Source organism: Vipera ursinii (assembly GCF_947247035.1).
Source record: "Vipera ursinii genome assembly, chromosome: 2".
NCBI classification, from domain to species: Eukaryota; Metazoa; Chordata; class Lepidosauria; order Squamata; family Viperidae; genus Vipera; species Vipera ursinii.
Window position 1 is genome coordinate 16,291,616 of NC_139513.1, and position 22,321 is coordinate 16,313,936.

At 45.1% G+C, this 22,321-nt stretch overlaps 1 protein-coding gene across 1 annotated transcript; it reads left to right on the top strand.

Annotated features, from left to right (window-relative positions):
• Positions 1-3,220: 3,220 nt before the first annotated feature.
• Positions 3,221-16,668, top strand: LOC310633349 (uncharacterized protein; the record flags this gene model as incomplete). The annotated part of the gene is made up of 5 exons (XM_083351051.1): positions 3,221-3,227; positions 3,687-4,328; positions 8,133-8,333; positions 12,398-12,560; positions 14,335-16,668. 4 exons carry the CDS (start codon positions 3,221-3,223, stop codon positions 12,535-12,537), a joined length of 990 nt encoding a protein of 329 aa, XP_083207177.1. The 3' UTR covers positions 12,538-12,560; positions 14,335-16,668.
• Between the last annotated feature and the right edge of the window lie 5,653 nt (positions 16,669-22,321).

The following is a 22,321-nucleotide window of genomic DNA, read 5'->3' on the forward strand; positions in this document are numbered from 1 at the left end:
GATAGGATAGGATAGGATTGGATAGGATAGAATAGAATAGAATAGAATAGAATAGAATAGAATAGAATAGAATAGAATAGAATAGAATAGAATAGAATAGAATAGAATAGAATAGAATAGAATAGAATAGTGGAATGGGAATGGAATAGAATAGAATAGAATAGAATAGAATAGAATAGAATAGAATAGAATAGAATAGAATAGAATAGAATAGAATAGAATAGAATAGAATAGAATAGAATAGAATAGAATAGAATAGAATAGAATAGAATAGAATAGAATAGAATAATGGAATGGAATGGAATGGAATGGAATGGAATGGAATGGAATGGAATGGAATAGAATAGAATAGAATAGAATAGAATAGAATAGAATAGAATAGAATAGAATAGAATAGAATAGAATAGAATAGTTGGAAGGTACCTTAGAGGTCATCTAGTCCAACCCCCTGCTCAGTCAGGAAACCCTATACCACTTCAAACAAATGACTGGACTGGACAAATGACTCTTCTTAAAAACTTCCAGTGTTGGAGCATTCACAACGTCTGGAGGCAGGTTGTTCCACTGATTAATTGTTCTAACAGTCAGGAAATTTCTCCTTAGTTCTAGGTTGCTTCTCTCCTTGATGAGTTTCCATACGTTGCTTCTTGTCCTGTCTTTGGGTGCTTTGGAGAATAGCTTCAGTCCCTCCTCTTTGTGGCAGCCCCTGAGATATTGGAAAACTCCTATCATGTCACCCCTCGCCCTTCTCTTCATTAAACTAGACATACCCAATTTAGCCTCCAGTCCTCTGATCATCTTCGTTGCTCTTCTCCGCACAATTTCTAGAGTCTCTTCTTTCTTGTTGTATTTCAGTCGCTAAATTGTGTCTGAGTCTTTGCAACCCCATGGACCGTAGCTTGCCAGATCCCCTGCCCTCCACAGTCTCCTGGAGTTTGTCCAAATTCATGTTCTTGCATTGAAGACACTATCTAACTGTCTCATCCTCTCCCATCCGCTTCTCCTTTTGCCTTCAATTTTTCCCAGCATCGGGGTCTTTTCCGGTGAGTCCTCTCTCCTCATTAGATGGCCAAAGTATTCAAGCTTCAGCTTCAGCATCTCTCCTTCCAAAAAACAGTCAAGGTTGATTTCCTTTAGGATTGACTGATCAGATCTCCTTGCGGTCCAAGGGACTCTCGAGAATATTCTCCAGCACCACAATTCGAAGTCAACAGATAGATTAGATGTCTCTTAATGACTGCCTCGTTTGCCAAGCAGAGTTCCCTTAGCATCGAAAAAGTAACTTTACGACTGGTCCTCATAGTTAAAACCGGCCCAGCCTCCTGTGGTCACGTGCTCACCATTTGCATCGTTCACAGCTGGCTTCTGACGAGCAGAGTCATGGGGAAGCCAGCATCAAATTGCAAGTGGCACTCACATGACGTCTTGCTTAACAAAGCACATAATTTCACAATGGAGTTGTCAGTATCAATTGTGGTTTTTAAGCGAGGACCGCCTGTATTTATTTAACTTGTTCCTCCTGAATGCCAGTCAGGTTGCACACGTTTTGCATCCTTCCTTCTCTCCTATATTACAAGATGAAAAAGTTTGGGGCATAATTCCTCCAGAAGGGAAGGGATCCACTTCTAAGATGGGCCTATCCTGGCTTTCATATCACACCGGCACTTTCTTGGTGTTCCTTTGCTTCCTGAAAGAAAGAAGACGTCTCTGGTTAGTTAGCATTTCTATACTGATCTGGTGTCTAAAATCCAAATATCTGCTATATTTGCAGGCATGTCCCTGTGGGAGGTAAGCAACAACAACAAAAAAAAAATCAAGATGGTGGTCATGACATCGTTATTCAACCTCATTCCCTTTTTACATGGGTTGTGGCACATATTAAAAGACTTAAGGCAGGGGTAGGCAACCTTGGCTCTTTTATGACTCGTGGACTTCAACGCCCAGAATTCCTGAGCCAGCCATGCTGAGGGGAAAAGGAGAGGCTTCCATGCTAAGCTATGCTGGCTCAGGAATTCTGGGAGTTGAAGTCCACGAGTCATAAAACAGCCAAGGTTGCCTACCCCTGGCCTAGGCCACTTTATGACTCGTGGACTTCAACTCCCAGAATTCCTGAACCAGCCATGCTGAGGGGTAAGGGAGAGGTTTCCAAGCTGAGCCATGCTGGCTCAGGAATTCTGGGAGTTGAAGTCCATGAGTCATAAACGAGCCAAGGTTGCCTACCCCTGGGTTAAGGGCATCAGTTGCACTCACCGCTCCTATTCTTGACATGTTCACCTCTCCGCAGATGCCTCTGCTTACTGGCAAAGCATCCAAAAACTCAGATAAAGGGCTGTTGACATGATTAACATCAGTGGGATTCTTATAATGGCCAATCGTGTGTCCAAGAGATGTGATATCCTACGGAGCGAAATCCTCAGAAGCAAACATCTGGCTGCAGACGAAGCCTCAGCTCTTAGAAACAACTCCATTTCTGTCCCAAAGGTGCTTTTTCAAGAGACAACTGGACTCTCTTGTTTCTGTTTGAATATTTTTCTTGTGCAGAAAGCTTCTTCAGCTCAGTCAGCTGCCCACTTCTGTACCGAGAGCTCTGATGCTATTCTGGGATGTAATAATAATAATAATAATAATAAGTTGGAAGGGACCTTGGAGGTCATCTAGTCCAACCCCCTGCTCAGGCAGGAAACCCTATACCATTTCAGACAAATGACTGTCCAGTCTCTTCTTAAAAACTTCCAGTGTTGGAGCATTCACCACTTCTGGAGGCAGGTTGTTCCACTGGTTAGTTGTTCTAACTGTCAGGAAGTTTCTCCTTAGTTCTAGGTTGCTTCTCTCCTTGACTAGTTTCCATCCGTTGCTTCTTGTCCTGCTTTCAGGTGTTTTGGAGAATAGCTTGACTCCCTCTTCTTTGGGGCAGCCCTTGAGATATTGAAACACTGCTATCATGTCACCCCTAGTCCTTCTCTTCATTAAACTACACATACCCAATTCCAGCAACCATTCCCTATATGTGTTGGAGCCGTTCTCCCAGCTCAGAAGTCAGGGCCCCAATTTCTCCTGCCACCGCTGGAACCACTTTGGCCTTTACTTTCCACATCCTCCCGAGTTCTTCCTTCAGGCCCTGGTAACCATTTCACATGCTCCTTCTCCTTGATGTTGCTGTCACTTAACACCATTACATCTATCACCACCTCCGGTCTTCTGCTCCTTGTCTACTGCCCCAATGACAGGTTGATTGGTTTGTATCTGCTTGTCCATCTGCACTTGAAAACCCCACAAGATCCTGGTACTGTTATTCTCCATGACCTTCCATAGAATCTCCCAGCTGGACTTGGGAGGATCTAGCCCATACACTGTGCAGATGTTCCTGTACACAATAGAATTCTTTATTGGCCAAGTGTGATTGGACACACAAGGAATTTGTCTCCGGTGCGTAAGCTCTCGGTGTACAATGCCAGCTACTTGGTTGTGCCATTAAGTATTTGAGTGTGGGGATAAAACGAAATGAAATAAAGTGGAAATATAAAGACAGAGGAAAAACAATCAAAAATAGCTAAAATATAGGTAGAGATACACGAAAGAGTTAAAGGGGAAAATCAACCATTGAGGAATAGAATGGAAACCTCGTGATATAAATACCTTTAAATCAGCTGCTGTCTCCGCCTCATTCTTCCTCTCTCCTCCAGCAGGTGGCACCATCGAGAGTGGCGCCCCAGAAGCCCAATCCTTGCATGCTGCCTCAGCCTTGTCAAAACCGTGCTGCGGGGTGAAGAAGCCCAGCCCTGAGATCTGTGGGCTCAGGCAAGGCTCAGGAGGGGAGCCGCCCAGGTGGCCCATAAAGAACGAATCGGAGCTGCTCCCCGGTGGGAACGACGTCACCGACATCAGCCAAATCAAGATCGTTCAGGTCGAGAAGAAGCACGTGTGCCACGACTGTGGGAAAGCCTTCCAGTATAAATTCGAGTTGGTGAAGCACCGACGGACCCACACGGGGGAGAAGCCCTTCGAGTGCCTGGCCTGCGGGAAGCGGTTCTTCCAGAGCACGCACCTCAACGCCCACCGGCGCATCCACACGGGCGAGAAGCCCTACGAGTGCCCCCGGTGTGGGCGGAGCTTCAACCGGCGCTCCACCCTGACGGAGCACCTGAGGATCCACACCGGGGAGAAGCCGTACAAGTGCCTCCAGTGCGGGGAGAGCTTCCGCTGGAGGCCCTACCTGACCAAGCACCAGAGGGTCCACCTGGGAGAGAACACCTACAGGTACTTCGACAGCAGAGGTAGCCTCTATGGCACCTCTTCCTTCCCAGAGCATCAGGAGGACAATCAGCCAGGTAAGCAGGTGTTAGCCCTTCAAGGTAGCTTTCCCAGGTTAACCGGACAGGAAACACAACTAGATACATCCCAAAGGTGCTTTTTTTCCAGGAGGCAACTGGGCTTCCTTGTTTTTCTTTTAAGACGTTTCACTTCTCATCCAAGAAGCTTCTTCAGCTCTGACTGGATGGTGGGGAGTGGAAGGATTTATACTCCTTGTAGAGAGCTGGTCATTTGCAGTCTTTTAGAGAGTCGTTGAGGCCACTTGGAGGTTTATCTGTATCCTCGGGATCACCTGAGGAGTGCAGATGGGTGTGGAGCCTTCTTGGCTGCAGGATGTTTTTCTGCCCTGTGTCCCTTCAGTGTTGAAGACAGGTGCAGGCTGATGGGGTTGAGTCTGTGTGGTCTGCATCTCAAACTGAAGCGCAAATGGTTCCTGTAGTCTGCAGTGTGTCATGGTTCCGACAGATGAAACTCTTTCAAAGAACTTCGAGGCATTGTTTACCTTAAAGAATCTTTTATTCGAGAAACAGAGCATCGGCACTACATAGTCGAAGCCAAAAATTGAATTTCCCCCTCCATACACACACACACACATACACACAAAGAGTATCAAAGCACTATTCCCTCCTTCAATTAACAGCTGCAAATCACATTCCCCAATTAGCTTGAAGCGAGCTCGCCAAATCTTTTATCAGCTCTGGGCTCAATAACCTTGATTCCCAGGGCTGAGTACTGATGTTACGTCTCGTTTGTATCCCCCCACTCCCAGCATCATCTAACTCTGGACAACCATTAGATGGCAGCAAAGTATTAAAGTGTTTTGTATCTCTCTGCTGCCATCTAGTGGTCATCCAGAGCCACTCAGCTTGTACTACTGATCTGATAGCACTGCTCTGGGACTCTAGTCTAGGAGCTACAGAAGAAACTTTTGTGTTGTTGAGTGTTTGGTGTTCTTTGAGCTTGGTTGCTTGCTTGCAGATGTTTCTTTACCTGACTACATAATATTATTAGTGCCAAGGAGTATGGAATTTAGTCCATGTTTATATGCAGTAGCTTGCCCTACCAATGTTTGTTTTTTCCTTGGTACTTCCTTGATCAGGGTTTGATTGTTTGTTTTACATACTTCTGTACTTTACCACTGTTTACTTGAACATTAGTTTAAAAAGAAACCCTCTATGAATTTTAGCCGTGTTCCGTGTTCTTGGGAAAACCTTGCTAAAACATTAACAAAAGACTCTTAGATGAAACCAGATTATAAAATTTCAAGTGTTTGGTTTCCATCTACATCATTCCTCACCCTGCTGTCTGTCCAAAATCTGAACTTAAAGAGTATCCAAAATGTTCAACCGTTATTGGTCCCAAACATCTGGAGGATATCAAATGCAGCACGATAAACAAGCACAAATAATAAAATCATTTATCCCAATGACTGAACATGACCGATGCAATCGTGGAAGAATTTGTCTCCCCTGCCAAACCCCAAGTGAGATTTGTGAGTGTTTCGCAAGGACAGAATAATGAAAACTGTGGAGGAAACTGGAAAACTGAAGCAAGGGATGAAATAGAGGAAATCTTATATATATATATATATATATATATATATATATATATATATATATATATATATATATATATGTGTGTGTGTGTGTGTGTGTGTGTGTGTGTGTATATGTATATGTATATGTATATGTATATATATGTATATATGTATATGTATATGTATATATGTATATATATGTATATACGTATATATATACGTGTATATATATATATATACATACAGGGAGTGCAGAATTATTAGGCAAATGAGTATTTTGACCACATCATCCTCTTTATGCATGTTGTCTTACTCCAAGCTGTATAGGCTCGAAAGCCTACTACCAATTAAGCATATTAGGTGATGTGCATCTCTGTAATGAGAAGGGGTGTGGTCTAATGACATCAACACCCTGTATCAGGTGTGCATAATTATTAGGCAACTTCCTTTCCTTTGGCAAAATGGGTCAAAAGAAGGACTTGACAGGCTCAGAAAAGTCAAAAATAGTGAGATATCTTGCAGAGGGATGCAGCACTCTTAAAATTGCAAAGCTTCTGAAGCGTGATCATCGAACAATCAAGCGTTTCATTCAAAATAGTCAACAGGGTCGCAAGAAGCGTGTGGAGAAACCAAGGCGCAAAATAACTGCCCATGAACTGAGAAAAGTCAAGCGTGCAGCTGCCAAGATGCCACTTGCCACCAGTTTGGCCATATTTCAGAGCTGCAACATCACTGGAGTGCCCAAAAGCACAAGGTGTGCAATACTCAGAGACATGGCCAAGGTAAGAAAGGCTGAAAGACGACCACCACTGAACAAGACACACAAGCTGAAACGTCAAGACTGGGCCAAGAAATATCTCAAGACTGATTTTTCTAAGGTTTTATGGACTGATGAAATGAGAGTGAGTCTTGATGGGCCAGATGGATGGGCCCGTGGCTGGATTGGTAAAGGGCAGAGAGCTCCAGTCCGACTCAGACGCCAGCAAGGTGGAGGTGGAGTACTGGTTTGGGCTGGTATCATCAAAGATGAGCTTGTGGGGCCTTTTCGGGTTGAGGATGGAGTCAAGCTCAACTCCCAGTCCTACTGCCAGTTTCTGGAAGACACCTTCTTCAAGCAGTGGTACAGGAAGAAGACTGCATCCTTCAAGAAAAACATGATTTTCATGCAGGACAATGCTCCATCACACGCGTCCAAGTACTCCACAGCGTGGCTGGCAAGAAAGGGTATAAAAGAAGGAAATCTAATGACATGGCCTCCTTGTTCACCTGATCTAAACCCCATTGAGAACCTGTGGTCCATCATCAAATGTGAGATTTACAAGGAGGGAAAACAGTACACCTCTCTGAACAGTGTCTGGGAGGCTGTGGTTGCTGCTGCACGCAATGTTGATGGTGAACAGATCAAAACACTGACAGAATCCATGGATGGCAGGCTTTTGAGTGTCCTTGCAAAGAAAGGTGGCTATATTGGTCACTGATTTGTTTTTGTTATGTTTTTGAATGTCAGAAATGTATATTTGTGAATGTTGAGATGTTATATTGGTTTCACTGGTAAAAATAAATAATTGAAATGGGTATATATTTGTTTTTTGTTAAGTTGCCTAATAATTATGCACAGTAATAGTCACCTGCACACACAGATATCCCCCTAAAATAGCTATAACTAAAAACAAACTAAAAACTACTTCCAAAAATATTCAGCTTTGATATTAATGAGTTTTTTGGGTTCATTGAGAACATGGTTGTTGTTCAATAATAAAATTAATCCTCAAAAATACAACTTGCCTAATAATTCTGCACTCCCTGTATATATATATATATATTGTGGAATGGAGAAGATGGATTGAATATATTCAGAATAAATATGGGACTAAAAAGTTTCATTTAGCATTTGAATAAGTAGTGGTTTTATATGATGTATTATTAGTTATTTGTTATTTGTTAGTAATATAATTATGACTATGGAGAGTTAAAGTGCGATAGAATTTAATATTTTATTTTTGTTGTTAGCATATTTTAGCTTATGTTTGTAAGTCTATACCCTGTATTCAGCTCTGGGAAGTCGGGGAGGGGGGAGGGGAGGGTAAGGGAGGGTTCGGGAGAGGGGAGGGGGAGGAGGGAGTTTTTTTCTATTTAAAAAATGTATTGTAAAACTTTTCAATAAAAAAAATAGAGGAAAACTTGAGCAGCAGTGTTCTAGCATCCACGCCATTTTCTCTCTTTGTCTCTTTGCAGCACTTCTCTTCTTGCTGTGTTTTTAAATTCTGTTTTCCCTCCTTGCCAGAATATTTAACCGCCAACCCAGATTTAATCGCCCAGCGAGACCCATGGTGGCTCCAGCAGTCAGAGGAAAGGGAGAACAGAGAGAGTCGGAGTCGAGGCAAAGGGCGAGTTGGGCCATCTTGGATCCTCTCTGAGGGAGAATCTGAAGGCCGCGGTTCACCCACTGCTCCCCCTTACAATGGGGCAGGACCCAGAGATGCTTGTGAGTTGTTGTTTTCTTTGTATCCTTCCAACCAACAGTTGGATCATAACTGTGTCTGGAATCTGGACGGCTTCACTTTAAGATGGGGAGGGGATCTCCAGAGCAACGCTAACTACAGGCGGCCCTTGACTCACGACCACAATTGACTCCAAAATTTCAGTTGCTAAGTGAGGACTGTTATTAAGTGAGTTTTGCCCCACGTTAAGTGAACGGCTGCAGTTGTTAAGTTGGTAACACGGTTGCTAAGTGAATCAGGCTTCCCCATTGACTTCGCTTGTCAGAAGGTCGCAAAAGGGGATCGCGTGACCCCCCCAGGATACGGCAACCGTCATAAATGCAAACCAGCTACCAAAGCCTCTGAATTTTGACCACCTGACCATGGGGATGCTGCGACGGTCAGTAAGTGTGAAAAATGATCATAAGTCTCTTTTTTTCAGCGTCATCGTAACTTTGAATGACCACTAAAGGAATGGTTGTAAGTTGAGGAGTGCATGTAAGCCAGCGGCCCAGCCAAACCGCACCTCCCAAGCATTTAAAATAACTCGCAACAGCAACAAGGCTAGCCAGGCTTCCCAGCCCAAATGCTTGAGGGAAACAACGTGGTTGTCAACAGTTTTAGAAAAGACCTATAGCCATGGTGGCAAACCTATGGCACGCATGCCACAGGTGGCACGCAGACCCATCTCTGTAGGCACACACGCCATCGCCCCAGTCCTAGGCCTTCAGCTGGTTTTATAAAACCTTTTCACTTTAGACCTCCACCGCCGTGTGCAAAAAAAAAAGTTTCAATCAACTTCTAGCAGGAAAAAAAAGATCTTGCAAAGTTGGAATTGATTGATAGAACTTTTTAGTCCCACCCAGTCTGCCATTACCATCGGGGCCACGCCTGCCCAATGGGCCACACCCACCCAATGGGCCATGGCCACCCGGCACCCGACGATACACAAGTGGGTTTTGGGTTGCAGTTTGGGCACTCGCTCTCTAAAAGGTTCGCCATCACTGACCTATAGGGTGCAGGGGGGGGCATCTGGGTCCTGAGGAAATATTTTTCTGCAAGCCAGGTGCTGCCAGCGAAGGCTGGGTGACATCGTTTAATAGCGAGGACCTCAGAGCTTGGCCTCTCTGCTACGTTTGGTGGGTTGAGCAGAAATGATGGGAGGAAGTCAGTCCCACGAATAGACTGGCCCCATGCCACCTTCGCCAGGAGGTTCCCCCCTAGTTCTTGCGCTGAGCTAATGGTTAGACCACAGGTCGGCAACCTGCGGCTCCGGAGCCGCATGCGGCTCTTTGAGCCGTCTCTTGCGGCTCCCAGCCGCCCGGTGCGCACGCACCTCTTCCAACGGGCAGTGGTGCGCGCGCACCTCTCCAAATGGAGAGTGGCACCGCCCGTTTGGAGAGGTGCACGCGCACCTCCCCGAATGGGCGGAGGTGCGCGCGCACCTCCCCAAACCTTTGGAGAGGTGCGCGCGTACCTCTGCGCGAATGGGCAGCGGTGCCGCTCTTTCAGGAAGCCCGCCGCGGCCCGTCTGTGAAGCTGCCGAAAGCGGCAGCTTAGCAGACGGGCCGCGGCAGCTTCCGCAAAGAGCGGCGCCCCTGCCCATTCCGAGAGGTGCGCGCGCACCTCTCCGAACGACCGGAGGTGCGCGCGTACCTCCGCGCGAATGGGCAGCGGTGCCACTCTTTCAGGAAGCCCGCCGCGGCCCGTCTGTGAAGCTGCCGAAAGCGGCAGCTTAGCAGAAGGGCCGCGGCAGCTTCCGCAAAGAGCGGCGACCCTGCCCATTCCAAGAGGTGCGCGCGCACCTCTCCGAACGACCGGAGGTGCGCACGTACCTCCGCGCGAATGGGCAGCGGTGCCACTCTTTCAGGAAGCCCGCCGCGGCCCGTCTGTGAAGCTGCCGAAAGCGGCAGCTTAGCAGAAGGGCCGCGGCAGCTTCCGCAAAGAGCGGCGACCCTGCCCATTCCAAGAGGTGCGCGCGCACCTCTCCGAACGACCGGAGGTGCGCGCGCAACTCCGGTCGTTCGGAGAGGTGCGCACGCACCTCTCGGAATGGGCAGGGGCGCCGCTCTTTGCGGAAGCTGCCGCGGCCCGTCTGCTAAGCTGCCGCTTTCGGCAGCTTCACAGACGGGCCGCGGCGGGCTTCCTGAAAGAGCGGCACCGCTGCCCATTCGCGCGGAGGTACGCGCGCACCTCCGGTCGTTCGGAGAGGTGCGCGCGCACCTCTCGGAATGGGCAGGGGCGCCGCTCTTTGCGGAAGCTGCCACGGCCCGTCTGCAAAGCTGCCGAAAGCGGCAGCTTTGCAGACGGGCCGTCGCCATCAGGCAACCGGGAACCGGTTCCATCTCATTTTTTAAAAAATGGCAGCCGCGTGCGTCCGCGCATGCGCAAAAAACCTTTTTGCGCATGCGCGTGCATGGACACACGCACGCGGCTCCCTCTTTTTTTAATTTGTGATGGAACCGGTTCCCAGTGGCTCTTTTTCTTTTTTAGGTTGCCGACCCCTGGGTTAGACAATGGAGGCTGTAACCACATGCAGGTAAACACCTCGCTTACCGAGTGTCTTGTTTTGCGATCATTCAAAGTGACAGTGGCATTGGGAAAAAAAGACAACTTCATGGCCAGTCCTCACATTTATGACCCACGCAGCACTCCTGCAGTCACATGGTCAACAGTGAGGCACTTCACAACCGGCAGGTATTTATGAACATCTCAGCATCCAACAGTCGCGGGGTTGCCATTTGTGGGCTTTGCAACTGGTTTGCAACAAGCAGAGTTAACAGAGAAGCTGGCGATAAAATCGGAAGTTGTGACAATGTTGTCTCGCTTAATAACCCATCAAATTTGCAGACGACACCAAGCTGGCAGGAATAGCCAGCACTCCAGAAGACAGGCTTAAGATACAGGAGGATCTGGACAGACTCGAACATTGGGCGCTATCTAACAAAATGAAATTCAGTGGTGAAAAAAATAAGATTCTACATTTAGGCAAGAAAAACCAAATGCACAGGTATAGTATACGTCAGGGGTAGGCAACCTCGGCTCTTTTATGACTCATGGACTTCAACTCCCAGAATTCCTGAGCCATCTTGGCTGGCTCAGGAATTCTGGGAGTTGAAGTCCATGAGTCATAAAAGAGCCGAGGTTGCCTACCCCTGGTATAGGTGATACCTTGCAACTGTAGCAACTGTGAGAGGGATCTTGGGAGTCCTAGTGGACAATCACTTAAATAGGAGCCAGCTGTGTGCTGCAGCTGCCAAAAAAGCCAACACAGTGCTAGGCTGCATTAATAGAGGGATAGAATCAAGATCACGTGAAGTACTAATACCACTTTACAATGCTTTGGTAAGGCCACACTTGGAATACTGCATCCAGTTTTGGTCACCACGATGTAAAAAAGATGTTGAGACTCTAGAAAGGGTACAGAGAAGGGCAACAAAGATGATTAGGGGAGTGGAGGCTAAAACATATAAGGAACGGTTGCCGGAATTGGGTATGTCTAGTTTAATGAAGAGAAGGGCGAGGGGGGACATGATAGCAGTCTTCCGATATCTCAGGGGCTGCCCCAAAGAAAAGGGAGTCAAGCTATTCTCCAAAGCACCTGAAAGCAGAACAAGAAGCAACGGATGGAAACTAACCAAAGAGAGAAGCAACCTAGAACTAAGGAGAAATTTTCTGACAGAATAATTAATCAGTGGAACAACCTGCCTCCAGAAGCTGTGAATGCTCCAACACTGGAAGTTTTTAAAATAGACTGGACAGCCATTTGTCTGAAATGGTATAGGGTTTCCTGCTTGAGCAGGGGGTTGGACTAGATGACCTCCAAGGACCCTTCCAACATTATTATTATTGTTGTTGCTGCTGCTGCTGTTGTTGTTATTATTATTGACCAGAATGATTCACTGGCTGCAGCGCAAGTGAGATCATTAAATCTGTCATGGTCCCATGATAATTAGCCTAGTGATTATGATCGCTGAGCAAATGACTACTTATTATGGACCATAAATTTTTAGTTGAGACTATCCATCCATTCAAGACATTTGAACATCTGAATGTTCTTTCTTACTAGGTGGCAACGTGAGAGCCGAAGATCTGGCAGAAAATCAACCACAGAGTGGCCTTGAGATAGTCCGTGATGTCTTATCACGCAGCTCTGACAGAGATGCTTCCTTACAGCCTGGGATAGTTTCAAAAAGCAAGAACGCTTGAGGGGGGAAAATGGATTGAATCTGGTTAGTAGGATCAATGGATTCCACTTAAAAACACACACCATCCTATTAGGCTTTGTGGCTTCTTTCTCCAAGATGGCGGCCTTCCACCTGAGTGGACTTTATTCTCGTGAATGGCCCAGCTGGCTGGAGAATTCTCTGAGCCAAATGGATACTCAAGTTGAACAAGTTAGTTTATGGCTGTAGAAACACTCCCAAGGGGTTCTGGGAAGTTTTTTTATGAGCTGGAAAGGGAGAAAGGCATGGCTTTGGGATCTACTAAGCTGTTTTGTCTTTTGTGTGGCAAAGTCCTATATTTACCGGTCTACTATAGAGAGTGTCCTCTCGTATGGTATTGTGGTTTGGTATGCTGGTCTGACAGCCGCAGATAGGAAAGTATTACAGAGGGTGGTGAGTACAGCACAAGACATTGTGGGCTGTCCCCTGACACCAATGGATGACCTCGCCAGGGCTCGTTGCCTTGGAAGAGTGAGGAAAATTCTCAGGGATGACTCACACCCTGGACGGTATCTCTTTACTCTCCTACCATCGGGTAGGAGATACAGGCGTATAGCCAGCCGCACCAACAGGCTGAAAAACAGCTTTTATCCATGGGCTGTTAGGCTTTTGAATGAGAAATAACTTTTGTGAATTTTATGCAGAATTGACTTGGGAGGCCGGTGTGTGGTGTAGTTGGTTCACATGGTGTAGTAAGATGGAGGGTTTGTTGTCACTGTGTATTGGTGGGGGGGGGGTGGGAGCACGAAGGGAGGCTCAGCTAATCTCAATGTACACATAGTTGTACTTTGACAATAAAGGTTCATTTCATTTCATTTTGTGAGTGTATTTAAAAACTCTGCTTCAGCCATCATCTTGTACAATGCTGACAGGAACTCATATCTGATTGTATGCTCCTTCATGCAAACAAAGATGGGAACATATAGAAGGCTATCCTTTAGTCTAGGCAAGTCCAAGGTCAAAATAAGCCTGTGCTGAAACGTAGCGATGAGGTAAATTCACAAGAACTTGGTTGGGCAATTAATTTTGATAAGGGACTGTTGTGGAGGGCCGAATCAATAGGGCTGTTTGTGAGGGTGCGTAAATATACATGTGTACATTTTTGTAAAAAACAGTTGCTTTTGAAATAAAAGTAATCCACACAGGCCAGACAGGAAAAGCCAAAGGACCAGATGTGGGGCCGTAAAATACCCAGGTGTGCCCAAGAGGCAGCAGGTTGATTCCACATGACCGCGTGTCGGCCTCTCAGCAACCAGCTTGCATTTATGGCCACTTGCAGCGTCTTGCAGTCATGTGGCCCCATTTTGTGACAGCTTCGCCAAAAAACGGACATTTACTTCTGGTTGCTGGCAAAGCTGGTCCGTAATGAACCATCAGTCCAGTTAACGACTGGAACAGCAGAGCCATAAAAATCAGGTTCAGTCACATGGGTTGACTGTTTTTTGACCATTTTATTTATTTATTTATTTATTTTAATTCCATTTATATCCCGCCCTTCTCCAAAGACTCAGGGCGGCTTACAAGCTTAGCAGTAGCCTTCATTCTATGTCTATGCCTGCTTATTAGGGCTTTCACACACACACACCCCAAGTGGCATTATTACAAAGTCATCTTAATTGCCCCCAACAATCTGGGTCCTCATTTTAACTACCTCGGAAGGATGGAAGGCTGAGTCAACCTTGAGCCTGGTGGGACTCGAACCTGCACTAATTGCAGGCAGCTGGCAGACTCCATTATGGTGGTAAGCTGAGGATTGCCTGTCTTTTCTCTTTGCCTACAGACAATTTCTACACATAAGGCCGTTCCTGTCTTCCAGTTCCTGATTTTGCCTTTGGAGAAGATGATGATAGAGATGCCGAAACAGCCCGGCGGTTAAAAGACGACAGCATCCAGTGCAAAACCCTTTTTATCCAGGATAAAAAAGAAGAAGAAGAAGAAGAAAGGGAGGGGGGGGCTTTAGAGTCCCAAAGCTTTATACAACATCTTTAAAAACAAACTGGGGGAAAAACACAAGTGTTTTTCTGTCTCCTCCAGTATTAATGGCCATTTTACTCATCCAATTTGTACGGTTCTGGGGGCAGAGAAGGTGCCTTTAATCAGATTAAAAAATATAATTTTATTACTGTCAGAAAGACCAGCAAGCAGCATACAGAAATTTTGGAAAGTCCTTTTTTTTCAGCATAATAACAAAGATAATCCAAATTTTTGCTTCAGGTCTCTGCATTCCCCACTATATGTAGTCATTTCCGTTTCCCAGCTTATGACACACAGAATAAGCACGGACACAAAACGTGTCAGCAGTGCCCTAATTTTGGCCTGGTAGCAGTTACAGTCCTTAACATTCAGCCTCACTCCCTGACAAATGTTAAAAACAATCAGGAGAATAAGAGGAATGTGGAGAATATCACACACACACACCGTTTCTGCTTCTCCTGTCCCATTCACAGGGTGTCCTTAACTAAGATAATAATGTTTTTTGAATCCCATGTTGATCTTTTTTTTAAAAACAGCTTAATTCGAAAGCATGTTTTATAACCAGGGATACGCTGATATTTGTGACCAGAGGTAAAACCTTTTTTAAAAAAAAGTGAGTTGCAAGAGAAGTCAGCTATTAAGGTGCCATTGAGAGCAAGGTTTTTTAAGGATGTGTTTGTGCTCCTTAAGCAAACAGAAGCGTCAAGGGCTGAATTTTGCACATGCTGAAAAACAAATTAGATGGGTTTCTTAGCCTTTAAGTCTAGGGTAGTCAGTCTTGGCAATTTTAAGACCTGTGGACTTCCAACTCCCGGAATTCCCAATTCTTGTCTGGAATTGAAGTCCACAAAGTCTCAGAGTTGCCAAACTTTGATACCCCTGTTTTAAGCCATAAAGAAGATAATAAGCTGTGAGAAGATGAACGTCCTTGCACAGAGAGCTGTCGGAAGGAAGGAAGGAAGATTTTGCAAAAAAATGCAAATATACAACTGTCTAGCATATTCAGGATTCAGAATCCAGCTGTTAGTAATGTCACTTGAATATAAAGATTTTGATTGTGAGGTTCAAAAGTGAACAGCTATTCTGACTCCTATTACTTCCACTCTCTCCCCCCCATCCTCCCCCACCTCTCCTGTTTTTGAACGTCTCTTGATTCTTTCCCTTACCTAAGGAGTTTTATTCTCACATTCCACGCAGTCAAAATCCCCTTGGAAATTTCTTCCTGAGCATTTCTTCCATAATTGTTCTCCAATTATGAGATTGAGAGAGAATTACGCTATACTACAAAGTGTAATAAAAGTGTAACATAGGGACGCGGTGGCTCAGTGGGTTAGGACGCTGAGCTTGTCGATCAGATGGTCGGCAGTTTGGCAGGTCGAATCCCGAGTGCCGCGTAACAGAGTGAGCGCCTGTTACTTGTCCCAGCTTCTGCCAACCTAGCAGTTCGAAAGCACATAAAAAATGCAAGTAGAAAAATAGGGACCACTCCGGTGGGAAGGTAACAGCGTTCCGTGCGCCTCTGGCGTCTAGTCATGCCGGCCACATGACCACGGAGACGTCCTCGGACAAGCGCTGGTTCTTCGGCTTTGAAACGGAGATGAGCACCGGCCCCTAGAGTCGGAAACGACTAGCACGCATGTGCGGGGGAACCTTTACCTTTACCTTACAAAGTGTAAAGTTAACTCGGGAGTCGGGTTTGACACCTACGGACTCTGCATTTTTCTTGACGAAACGCAGAAAGAGTTTTTGCGGTTTGCCTTTTTTTACTGGGGTCTTTCCCAGCTTACAGCTCTGGCTCTCCTGGTGGCCTTTTGTCCAAACCTGAACAAGATTCCAGCCTGCTTTAACTTCTGAGCTCAAGACATTCAGCCAGGTCCTGCCACCTCCTGCAGTTTGAAGTTCTCCTACAAAATTATCAGTTCTAGGACTTCCTCGTATTTGGTAGAAGTGACATTTTTTTAAAAAAAAAGTGATTGCAGAAATGAAGTCTGCCTTGTTGAATGTACCGTGTCAGACGAGAATTAATGAAACCTGAGCACCAGGGCTTGAGTTACTTTGCAACAGCCGACAACGTGTAATTGATTTTTTTTCTCCATTGGAAAAAGCTAATGCTGAATAATATAACTGACAGTTACAATGAGGGCTAGTGTTTTTCTTTATTGATCTGTTGTCAGCTCTGTGTAGGGGACGGGGGGTGTATGCAAACCTACTTGCGCATTAAGAACTTCTGGTAATAGATATTTAAAATGGGGGGGGCAGGAAGTGATCTAACAATCCCATTTAACTGCTGCCTTTTTAGATGGTAAAGAATAAGGAAGTTTTGAAAGTTTGAAAGCAAAATCTGTTCAAGGATTAAACATCCAATTGTTTTACCATTCTGATTCCTGCACTGGAAAGACTTAAGATTGGCATTATCATTACTGTGGATCATCAGTTGTCATCATGCTGCTTCTGCTTGTTTCCAAACAGCCAAAACTGTTTTCCATGCCTTAATGGAATCAAGAACAAAGGGTTCCATTTTAATGGCTATATTAAAATAGTAATAAAATTGAAAAGGTTATCGTATCCCCTTTCACATCCCAGTCTGCAAATGACAGAACCACTAATACAATTGGATTTCTAACTAAAGTTGTTATTAAGAATTTAACTACTAAGACGGAAAGTGTCTTTAGAGCAGATCAGAGTTCTCTTGAGATCATCTAGCTCAACCCCTTCCTCAGTGTATTTTTTTATTTTATTTTATTAAATTTATATACCACCCTATTCCCGGAGGACTCAGGGCGGTGTACAGGGAGGATTAAAACAAACATACAAAAATTAAAATCAGATTAAGACAATTAATTAAATGAAGTCCCTGAAATTTAAAACTAAAACCCAATAAAATTTAAAACCCCTCAGCCTGGGCCAGACAGCTCAAAGAGCCAAGTTTTCAGGTCCCTGCGGAATGAGCGAAGGTCGGGGGCAGTCCTAAGTTCCATGGGGAGTTGGTTCCATAGGGCCAGCGCGCCCACAGAGAATGCTCTTATAGTGTAGGCTCCACTATAACATCTTTTGACAGATGACTTTTTAGCTTTGAAGATATCTGGTAGAGGAGGACTCGCCAGTTCATGGAGCAGCCAGTTCCCCTGGCTCAAACTATTGAAAAATTCCTCTTGGTATCTAACTTTAAATTTCCTTCCTTGCAATTTTAACATCTTGGTTGTAGTCCTCACCAAAGCATGATATGATTATTTTTTCTTCTTCTTCTTCTTCTTCTTCTTCTTCTTCTTCTTCTTCTTCTTCTTCTTCTTCTTCTTCTTCTTCTTCTTCTTCTTCTTCTTCTTCTTCTTCTCCTTCTCCTTCTCCTTCTCCTTCTCCTTCTCCTTCTCCTTCTTGTTGTCAGGCCGATCCAGGTCTCCAAAAGGGATTAGCTTGAAGCTCTGGAGGATATACAGTTTCTAGCCTGCTATTTTAACCACTGCACTAAACTGGTTCTCATTTTAAATAAGCAGGTCACATTATTGAAATACAGAAATTGCTTTTACCGCATTTTAATTGCTTTTATTCAGTTGCTTTTCGAAGACGTACATTATACTGAAGGTCCTGGTGGGAAGAAAGGTGTTTTGGAAATATTTTTTTGATATTAAGAAACCAGACCTCATGAGGTAACCTCTAGTCCAGGGGTAGGCAACCTCGGCTCTTTTATGACTCATGGACTTCAACTCCCAGAACTCCTGAGCCAGCTATGCTGACTCAGGAATTCTGGGAGTTGAAGTCCATGAGTCATAAAAGAGCCGAGGTTGCCTATCCCTGCTCTAGTCCATCCTGAGTGGTTTTCCTCAGCCTAGTCTTCCATGATTACCTTCCCAATTTTAAATTTTTCTTCAGCTACTTCTGGAGAAGAAGGAGCATCCACTTGAAAAGGCTGGTATTAAGCTTCAGCAGAAATAGCAGAAATGATACAGGAGACAGCAAGACCACATCCCCCAAATTTACAAACTTTATTGGATATTTTCAAAACTTGAAGAAAAAAAAACAATCCAAGAGCGATTCTGCATTTTTTTAAAAAAAAAACCTGTTTAAACAACCTTCCATACTGTAAAGATACATAGGGGTGGTCTGGGTGTAGGAGGAAAATAAGATCAGGTAAAGTATGTCCTTTTGGATGAATCTTGCTAAAGAGTTTCAAAACGCTACTTTTCCTTAGACTGCTCGGATGTCTGAAAGCATGTTAGCCTGAGGATCCTGGCTTTCAAACCTTTTTGCCTCCGGGTGAACTATTTTCATGGGGAAAGTTCTGCAAGAAAACCCCTGAGCAGTTTCTCAACCTCCACAAGTTTAAGACGTGTGGACTCCCAGAATTCCCCACCCAGCCATGTTCGCACCTCTTAAACTTGGTGAGGTTGAAAAAGTACCTCTGAGTGTCTCTTGCAGAAGTGTTGGGTGCAGCAAAGCAGAGGTCCCCAACCTTTTGGGCACCTGGGACTGGTTTCGTGGAGAGAGGTTTTTCAATGGACCGGAGGGGGTGTGGTTTTGTGTGCAGCCTGCATCTCGCGGATGGGGCTTTGTTTGTGGGCCTGGTTTCTGGCCCGCTGCGGCCCAGTACTAGTCCACGGACCAGGGTTTGGGGACCCCTGCAGCAAAGGATTTGGGGAAATGATCCTCTGCAGAGGATTCTGGGAAAATAATACACACGTGTGCCATTACATGCACCAATTTCCTTGCTAGGCCATCAGGACCTCATCCAGGATCCTTCTGGAAAGGCCCCTCCTTGGTGTGGCAAGAAAAACAGGCCTTTGAGGCCTCAACCAGCTCAGGCTGCAGATGAGGACTCACAAGGCAAAATACGCTCATTGCTGTGAATAGAAAGCAAGGATGTCAGGGAGAAGGCTGAGCTGCCACAAAGAAGAGGGAGTCAAGCTATTCTCCAAAGCACCTGAAAGCAGGACAAGAAGCAACGGATGGAAACTAACCAAGGAGAGAAGCAACCTAGAACTAAGGAAAAACTTCCTGACAGTTAGAACAACTAACCAGTGGAACAATCTGCCTCCAGAAGTGGTGAATGCTCCAACACTGGAAGTTTTTGAGAAGAGACTGGACAGCCACTTGTCTGAAATGGTATAGGGTTTCCTGCCTGAGCAGGGGGTTGGACTAGATGACCTCCAAGGTCCCTTCCAACTTCTTCTTCTGATGATGATGATGATGATGATGATGAGTGTTGTTGCTATCATATCAGCTTTTTACACACATCAGCTTTTTACACACAAAGGGATTGCCATGTACTTTAGGGAAGCAAGCAGGTCACATCCCAACAAAATATACCTCCTAGATATTAAACCCAGCAGCTTGCTAGGACTGAGCTGCAGCAAAAAAATGTTTTGTCCCCAACTCATCTTGCTTACTAAGACCTAGAATACTGCATCCATTTTTGGTCAACATATTATAAAAAAAATGTTGAGAAAGCACATAAAAGAGCAACAAAGATCATCAGAGGGCTGGAGGCTAAAACATATGAAGAACGGTTGCAGGGGACTTCCGGTAGCGCTGCCGCACCGAATGGCGGCGTTTCTGAAGCCGCCCGATCTTGGGATGCATTAGAGCAGGGGTGTCAAACTCAATTTCATTGAGGGCCACATCAGCATTGCGGTTGCCCTCAGGGGGCCAGGTGGGTATGGCCAGGGTGGGCGTGGCCTACTGGGTAGGTGTGGCTAGAGTGTGTATGGCCTACTGGGTGGGCGTGGCCAGCTCTACATCATTCGCATCAAGGGTGCCTATGGGGGCCTGGGCAGGAGTGGGACAGATCTGAGGGTCTCTGGCAGAAGGAGGGTCTCTGGGCCAGGGCCAAGGCAGTGGGGGCCGTTCCCTCACTGTTTCCAGGATGGCTTCGTGGGCCACATGAAACCACTTTGCGGGCCGGATCCGGCCCCCGGGCCTTGTGTTTGACATGTCTGCATTAGAGCGCCCGGAGGCAGCAAAAATCAGCTGTCCCGTGGCGCCAAAGTCTCTCCCTCGGGAGAAGAAGGAGAAGCGAGCTTGTTTGGGTAGAGGTAGAGCTCCTCTGTGATTCCCCCAACGAGTTTGGGGGCTAACGGAGTGAGTTCCCTCGGAGCCCAGGCTTTCTCCGCTCCCAGGGACGCTTTCACTCCATAAAGGAGTGGAACTAGACGCGACAGCTACATCTGCTGCTTAGATGGGACTGTATTTTTTTTTCTTTGAGAAGCAGGCAGAGCAAAGCAGGAGGATTTGAATTTTCAAGTTGGATTTTAACTTTAACTCAGACTCATTATCTTCTTCAAGTTTTAAGCTGATGGAAATGGAGTAAAAATGGCGCTGGAATGTTGCTTTCTTGTGTGAATTGACTGTTTTGGAAAATTGTTATATTTTGCAACATAGCAAGAGAAACAATTTGCAACTGATTCTACCCAGTATCCGATTTTGTGTATTTGAAAGCTTGTCCTTTTTTTTTATTGAAGGATAAGGAACTTTGGGAGAAAAACTTTTATTTTTTCTCCCTTCTCCTTTCTTTTTTCTTTTTTTCTTTTTGAACTTTGATTCTGCTGGGAGAAAGAGGAAATTGAAACCTAAGAGATGGCTGCGAGGCATGGGGGAGGCCCTACAATCTCTAAAAGTGTTATTTCTTCACCTTTACCACAAGCTGCAGGGCAGACTACAATGCAACCTACAGTACAACCACCTTCCCCACCACCACCTGCATTTACATTGGCAGACATTCAGCAAGTTGTGATGCAGTCAACACAAGTATTAACACAAGTATTACAGCAAGAAATAAAGGAAACAAAGGAAGAATTTGTTAATCAAAACAAACAGATGAGGGAGGATATAGTGCTTGCACTTCAGGGCTTGGCTGCACATACTGAACAGAAAAATTTACCTAGAGATGTAGTGATTTACTTTTCCAGGAGATCAACTAGAAATTCTATTATTGAAATCTTTTTATCGGGAAAGATTTCAAATTGCAGGCCAAGATATTATAATTTTAAAGGAGATACCTCCAAAAATTCTTAGAAAAAGGAAAGATTTCACTTTTCTGTCCGATGAGCTTAAGAAGCGACAAATTCAGTTTAGATGGGAAATACCCAATGGAATTGTGGTGAATTATGCAGGGACAAGGTACAGGTTGAATACAATTTTAAAAGCAAAAGATTTTTATACTAAGGTCCTTAAAGCAGGCTCACCACCGTCTCCTCGAGTTAAAAGAACAGAAGTAAGACAAGAAGACAAACAATTGAGTGAAGGGGCAATGTCATTGCCTCTTGAGGAGATGCGGCAGGCTGAGATTATGGAGCAGAGTTTGGCGTTAAAGGAGGACCCGAAAGAACAGAGGATGACTAGGGCTGCATACAAGCGTATGGAAAAAGAGCAAAAACAGAAGCTTGTATCTCGTCTAACTACGCAAGATGCAGCTGTTTCAGAGCCTGTGGGAGGAGCACGTCCAAAGAGAGCAACAGGTGATCTTCAGGCTATGTTCCAAAGGCTCCTGGTCACCAGAGATGGTGAAGTTCCTGACATGGAATGTTAATGGCTTAAATTCACCACAGAAAAGAAAGAAAGTATTTTATTATTTGAAACAACATAAAAATGACATTGTTTGTTTACAAGAGACACATATTGCATTAAAAGACCAAAAGTATCTGGCTAATTCCCGATTGGGAACACATTTTGTATCTTTTGCTCTGGACAAGAAGGCTGGAGTGGTCATTTATTTAAGAAAAGATTTTTCGGCTAGATTAATTGAATCGGACAAACAAGGGAGATGTGTTAGTATTGAATTAAATTAAATTAATAGGTTTTGA